Raw genomic sequence first — 7,815 nt, 5'->3', positions numbered from 1 at the left:
TTTTAAATATATCATTTGACTTAATGCACAAGTTTCATATGAAATACAGCACCCACCACCCAAAGGCAAATAGCAAAGACATTGACTTTGGATTTTCAAAACCTTGTTAAGGCTTTGCACTGCAGGAACAGATATAAAATCCTCAATAAATGCCCCCCCCCTACACTGTTAATTGGACATTTTTGGGCACCCAAACAAATCACCGCTTGACCCAACAGTGCAGCAAGAAGATGGAAATTAGAAATTGCCTAAAATAACTCCCTTCTCCCCCACTCACACACTGTACTGCTGACACAAATCCCTGCACTGCCTTTGGGATGGCTAAGAGGGACTGGTTTGTAACAGTAAACTAATGGCATGATAACTGTCGGTTTCATTTTATAATGTTTGATATAAAGGAAAATGTTGTTCAAATTATTGCATTTATGCTTCCTTATAGTAAAATGGAAGTTATATTTTTGTTTATTTTGGCCTATGCACTTACCTGGGCAAAATCATGGTTAATTATTTGAAAGTTGGCATTCACTGTATTTCTGTATATCAGTAAATTCAGGACAAAAAATAGCTTAATTTACCAGGAAGGGGACCAAAATTTATTTTGTATCTATAAATATTTGTTTTGTTTCTATAAATTTTTGTAAATTTAATTATGTAAGTAATTTATGATTCATTGTACCAAAAACAGACCTGGTTTGGATTTAAAAACTTTACACTGCTTTACATAAGTGTATTTTTTTAAAATTCTGTTTTGTATTCAAACAGTCTGTTTATAAAAGTGTAAACTAGAACATGTCATAGCTCCATTGTGGCTTAAGCGTATACTTATTTTTAAGAAATATAACACGAAAAACATGGTTATGTTACCAAACGAAGGCTTTAATACATGAAATAAGGCTAATTTTATTATAATTGAATTATTATTTTTGATTACTTGATTGTTTACTAGATTGATTTCTGTGTCATTTTTGGGACGTGAAACCTTTACTTGCAGGATAAATAGGGATAACTTTCAAGAAATATAAAAAACAAGTAATCTTGATAGGAAATGATGTCTCTGTTAAAACTATTTGTGTCTTGAACAGGTTCACTCAGGTTTATTTATTTGAAGAAATAAACCTAAAACAGACATTAAACAGTTGTCGACTGAGGTCAAAAAGCTTAAAGATATAAGTTTAAAATTCTTACATAGATCAGGTGAAGGTATTAAAATTGGAAAATCTGCAAAGGATAAAAAAAGAAATGTACTTAAAATTAAATAGAATATTGATTTTTGTGTGATTCTTAGCCTGATTTGAGCATAAGGCGTTGCAACGCTTTTCATTTTTTGGTCATATTGCACATGTAGTTATGATCTGAAAATTTGCACACAAGTTATTGGTCCAGTCTTACATCAAATAGTGCAAAAATATCGGAAATATATTTCCAGTCCTGTCATGTCAAAAAAAACCTCAGTGGAGTCCCTCATAAGCTTTCTACTCCAAAGTAAAAAAATTACCTTCCTTGTGTTATATACTTTTTTTTGCTTTCATCAAAAACAGGAAAAGAAAACTAAATGGAGATACTCTGTATTTGGCAAATGTCAGGTTTACCAATATAATCCCAGGCTGCCAGCAAACTTTTTCAGTAACAACTTTGTTAGATCACTTTATTGTGAATGGTTGACGCAGTGATACTTATAAGTTTGTTTGTAACAGGGAATTAGATGGGAAATGCCCACCTTTACCGAGTTTCCAAATAACATTTGTATGAGTGCCACTTCTATAGATCTGTTTATATTGTACTTGGTATGTAAATTTGTTATTTAATATTTTGAGACTCTTTTACATGTTTTAAGAAATATATGCAAAAATGTCAAAACTAAATACCATAATCTAACTTAAACATGGTAGTATGCAAATATGTATACATTTGTATATAAGATTATTGTATTATAAAGTGATTTTGAAATCGTTTTGGTGACAGTCTGCAAAACTATGCCAATAAACCCCAAGACCAAAAATATTTCAATGGGTTTATTGATTTTGTAAAAAGTAAACCCTCAAATTAATTGTTTTCTGTAACTAGCCTTTATAAGTTTCACTCAATATTGTTTATTTAGAAAACAATGATATTGGATGTAAGAATGATTTTGAAAATAACTTTAATTAATTTCAACAATTTGTTGGAGATTATATCGTAAATATTTGAAACAAAATGTGTTATTTTAAAATATCTGTTTTTCGATTTTCAACATCAGCCCATTTTTTAAATATCTTTAAATAACTTCATTTTGAAATAATTCATACTTGAATAGGTTTTTTTTAAAAAAGGCTCATGTTGCACACTGTTTGAACTTAGATAGTAAGATACTTGTTTTTATTTCATTTTCAAGTAATTTGCAATACTTTTTTAAAAGGGAACACCCCAATTTTACATAATTAGGTTAAATCAGTACATGTATCTTATTCATTAATCAGCTTAGCCTTTTGGAGCCAAAAGTGGTCAGCCTTTTCCACCAATATAAACCAGTCTGCCTCAGTCTGACCTGGTTTACATTTTTTGAAAATTTTATAACATCAAACTTTGATAATGAACATTCCAAAACTTACGGCTTGACAAAGTACATTTTTGGGAATTTGCAATTCAACCCACCCTTATTTTCTAACCATAACTAATTAACTAGTATATTTTGGTGTATTAAACCTTGAAAGTATGATGTTGAAACCTTGAAGATTTGATAACCCCGACCTTTTGGAAAGGTGTATTATAAGTACAATGTTGACATTGTTAAGGATAATTTTTTGAATATTTAGATAAGAAAAACTATCTTAAGTATATACATTTTACTCATAGCATTTGGCCATAGGTTCTAGGTATTTAATTTCACATTGTTTTACATAAAAATTACAGAAAGCAACAAGGGGGAAATTGACTAAGGCATTTTAAGGCAATTGTATGGAAATCTTTTAACAGTTATTCCACATAAAGTTGAACTACATTATTTGCAAAATTTACCATTTGAAATTGACTTTTTCAAGCAGAATTTTACTTCCCCAGTACTATACTTTTAAAAGCAAGGGCCAATTTTTCTCAAAAGTTTGTTTTCTTTTCTATGTAAGATAATTTATTTCTTTAGGAGTTTCTAATGTTTATGAATATGTTGCAATTAATAATTATTTAATTACTTTTCAAGTTGCAATTTTACTTCAGAGAAACAATTAAAAAACAAGTAACACCACCATCCTAAATTGTTTAGACTTGAAATTTAAAAAAAATGCCAGTATTGTTTTGTTAAGTTTATTGTCTCGGTTCTATAGTTTGTTTCTTTTTTTTATTTTATATAAAATAGATAAGTTCTTAGTAGTTTAATATTCTTCTGTTTATCATATCATTGAGATACTGTTAACATTTACTTACCAGTGACTATGAACTTACCTAAAATATTTACAGTTTTCTGTAAAGGTCACTGTAACAAAAATGTGTAAAATTTTTATTTTGCTTTAATTATTTCTTAAGTACCTAGCTATGTTTATTTTTCAAAATCAAATTCTATGATTTTAGATTTTGATCAAATAAAAGTTTCAATCATTATTTTATTTATTTTTGTTCTTTTTGAAAAAAAATTACCTAAACGAATTATTAGAATTATCTTTTACGCTCAATTGTTTTTTTTATTTATATGAGTTTTTTTGTTCTACTTTGTTTATTTTCTAAAAAACCATTATCATTTCTTTTCACCATGTTTAAGGTAACACATGTAATTTTGATTTTTATTAAAAATGATTTTGAAGTTTAATGATGTTTTATTTCCTCATATTGATCAATTTAGGCTCAACTAGTCTTAAGTTATGTTTTCATCTACTAGATCTTCAAAGTCGATCGCATCTTCTCAGTCCTTTCCATCAAACTTTAAACTTCGGATTAGAACCTCGAACACAATCGTAAGAATACACAGAACAGATATATCTGTCTAACATATGGTAAAAAAGTGAACATGTAAACTTATAGTAATTTAATGCTAGTAGTTGTTGACTATTTTTCCCCCAATATATTGAGTCTATCTAAGTTAAGTATATCCATAGATATGAAAGTAAGCAGTACATTATTTGTATACTTATTACTTACTATTATTGAAAGTACAAAATTGTACAGATTTGGTTATCAGTGGGCATTTTTAAATTAATTATGATTGTTAGACATATTTCAATCAGTATTTTACCGACATATATACTTTATTTTCCTTTGGATGTCAAATATAATCATTCGTTACACGTCAAAAATTATTACACCCTCTGTTTTTGTTAACATCTAGAACTAGGTGGTAGAATTACTTTCAACCCGGTTATTATGAATAATATCCGACTTGTTTCGATTCCTCCAAATCCCTCTCGCGGAGAAGGCACACGACAGGTCAAGGTCAAATCATCTCGAGTACCAGAGATGATTTGTTGACCTGTCGCGTCGTGACTAACTCGGAAGGGTGGGACTGACAAGAGCCGTTTTATGTTACTGCCTGTTGTCCGACGGAACATTCTTTGCCATTTTTCAAGGAAAAAAGGTTTGAGGAAATCTTTAAAAAACTCCCCATAACCCACATGGATACCGCATAACCTAATTTTCGAAAAAAAAAATTCCCGGCGCCGAGCTAAAATAAAACTAGACATAATAATTGTTTCGATAACGGAATACGAATTAACATCAACATGTTAAACGGGTCTCTAATGACCAAAGCCTATAATTCTAATATAGCATTGTAGCGAATTAGGAATAAGGGCAATGTTAGAGTGAAATAAAAAAATAATAGTAAACTTATAAGCAAGGCAGACCTGGATAAATAAATAATATTCAAATATGACATGATTCAAAATTCACATGAACCGCAATTAAAAAAACAATTTAGGATGATGTACGTCATACCATGGCATCATGGCATCCGAAATGATGAAATATTCTCAATAAAAACGATTGAAATAGCCTAACATGTACAAATATGGACTTACATGTATATATATACAAATGTTACCATATTTCACTGTTATTCAATTTTTCAAAGTTTGTGTCATTATTACCTTGATGATTTGATTGTCTACGCATTACATACTTTAATATGGTGGACAGGTAGAAATTTATTAATTTCATAAGTTTGTAGATTTTCTGTTAGTTTAGAATCGATGTTACAGAACATTTATTAGTAACACTTCATACTTGTTTTTCACTCGTACATACTTTTTTCTACCTGATCAAGAGTTAAGTCTAACTGGAAAAATGAAAAATATTTAGATGAAAGACACAGGTTACTACAATATATACAATACCACATTCTAAATATCATTTAAATCGCTGTTTGATCATCGTAAAAGCAAAATCAATACGTCGTCCATTGTTTATAGTTTAATTTAAAGTGTATAAAGCTATATATCTGATGCAAAAATAATTGTTTGGATTTTAAAAAAGCATACTTCCAAAATGCTTGTATGAAATAAATATGGTAATTTATTGCCTTAAACGCGAATGGCGCATGCACAAAATCATTGATAAACGGATAAAACCCTACTTAAAATAGCAATATAATATTTTGTTCCGGAAGATTTTATTCTGTTAACGCACATTATTCTTATTTTTCGTGTGTATTAAATAACAGAGGCATTCTGTGGAACAACTTTTTCGGGAATCAACCATATAATAATGGAACTAACATAATTTTGCTGTTGATAAATTTTATTAAAATATTTCAAAAGATATAGATTTATACCCTAGGTCTACTGAGAGAAAGTCAAGATAATTGCAACGCAAGATGAAGAAGTCCGACGCAAAGAGCAATCATAAATGACGTAATTAGAATCAATTTAAGAATGCATTGAAAATACTGTAGTAAACTTGAGAAATACTCTGCTTAAGGTTTTGATAAACAGAAAATTATAAAACAATGTAATATTTGAATCTCTTTTTCAAAAGTAATATCATTTACATAGAGTTATGCTTATGCGACTGAATAACACAACACTATATATTTTTCTGTCTTGATAAATGAATATTTCGTAGTTAAGGCTTTATATTCAAACTTCCTGTATAAAAGGATCTTTTTTGTTCAAAGTTAACCACTTACTCCGATCAAAACTTGATTGCGTCTCCATGTCTGTTTTCACTTGGTATACATAAAGTAGTTTTTCATTGGATTCTAACAGTTATCATATCCATCATAATCCTGATAATAAATGAAAACTAATGTTTCACATTCAAACGAATAGGTCCATTGAATTCCATTCTTTTTTGTTTCATGTAAAAAATACAATCTTTTCATGACTTGAATAATACTATTTTATTCAATTTAAATGTAGGTAAATAAAAAGTAAATCAACCCGTATATGCTTTGTTTCGTAATATTGCACGTTTGTGACGTCACTTATTATTGGATAGTCTTCACGTTTATATAGTTTTATATACATTTTTCCGTCAATTTATGAAAAAAATGTTGCTTTTTATCGCTGTATTATAAATTCGTTAACATATTCCTGTCAGGTTATATGAACGAATACAAATTATTGTATGGAATATAATCCTCTGCTATATTTACGAACGACCGTTTATATAGAGCCATATAACCTGACCTAAAATCTTTATAACTTAAAATGTAACGAAATGAAGTCCTTATGAATACATTTTGTATTTTTTTTTCACTCCAAAGGCATGTAAATAGCACTAGTAAATTATGCAATTCAAGGCTCCACCATCTATGATGTTAGCAGTTGCCGTCACCATCGAAGAAAGATCACTAAGGAAGTAAATCACGGTACCTGTGACGTCATCAAGCTCTACAAGCTTTTTCATTGGCGTTCTATATTCAATTTTTTCACGAAGCTCCGGATTGCTTTTCAAATTCGCATTTGTCATGTCTGTTCCCCAAACAAGACCAGGATTTACAGAGTTAACTCTGATGCCATGTGGTCCCAGTTCGTAAGCAAACTGTCGCGTTGCTGCATCAAGCCCTGCTTTTGATATGACGTAAGGCATTATTCCACCATAAACGGTGCTCAAAGTAGAATTACTCGAAACGTTCACTATGGATCCTGATTTTCCTTCTTTGATCATTTTCTCAGTGACCACATTTGTGCAGTTAATAGCACCGAGCAGATTGGTTTCCAAAACTGCACACAACTGTTGTCTGGTTAGCGAATGAACTGGTGCAAAGTCATTCATTATTCCAGCATTATTGACTAAGCCATCCATCACTTTCAAATCTTCAATTTTTCTTTTAGTATCCTCCCAATCATTTACATCTCCAACGATTGGCACGATTGATTTATGTTCTTTAACAAGCGATTCTAACGAAGATGGCGTTCGGCTTAACGCGTAAACATTGCTTCCCTGTTTAGATAGAGTGATAGAAATAGCACGACCAATACCTCTTCCTGCACCCGTCACTAAAATGTTTTTTCCAAGTAAATTCAATTGTGCGGCCATTTTATGTTTTAAGTATTACAGCTTAATACATGTATGGATAAGAGTTTAACTGCTTACATGAATTTCATTTTGTAGTTGAGGTTAACCTTTGTCGCGGTCTAAATATTGTTTTCAATAGAGGATACCTTTACGACTTAAGTGGTATTTGTATATCAAATGACAACCCTAGCTTTATTGATATCATGTTTTTTTCTTTGTTGGATTTTGTTCGTAATGCTTAAATGGTTCCCCTTTTATAGTATATAGTTAAAACTTAACAAAAATCCCCCCACTTAAAAAAGCTTTAAACAACGCCTGCCTTTCTTTGTACGCCAAAATAGAAGGATCGAAACTTTTAACGATATTCTATTGAAAATTGATGTTTCTCTGTGAAAA

General features: G+C 30.2%; 1 protein-coding gene across 1 annotated transcript; it reads right to left on the bottom strand.

Moving 5' to 3' along the window:
- Positions 1-5,746: 5,746 nt before the first annotated feature.
- On the bottom strand, positions 5,747-7,457 carry LOC132719090 (D-erythrulose reductase-like). Its single transcript, XM_060702834.1, has one exon. The coding sequence runs from the start codon at positions 7,438-7,440 to the stop codon at positions 6,679-6,681; it is 762 nt and encodes a 253-aa protein (XP_060558817.1). The 5' UTR covers positions 7,441-7,457; the 3' UTR covers positions 5,747-6,678.
- Between the last annotated feature and the right edge of the window lie 358 nt (positions 7,458-7,815).

This window comes from Ruditapes philippinarum, unplaced genomic scaffold, assembly GCF_026571515.1.
Source record: "Ruditapes philippinarum isolate M1 unplaced genomic scaffold, ASM2657151v2 ctg517_1_1_1_1, whole genome shotgun sequence".
Classification (NCBI taxonomy): domain Eukaryota; kingdom Metazoa; phylum Mollusca; class Bivalvia; order Venerida; family Veneridae; genus Ruditapes; species Ruditapes philippinarum.
The sequence above is the reverse complement of the archived record's forward strand: the minus strand, read 5'-3'. Positions and strand labels throughout refer to the sequence as shown.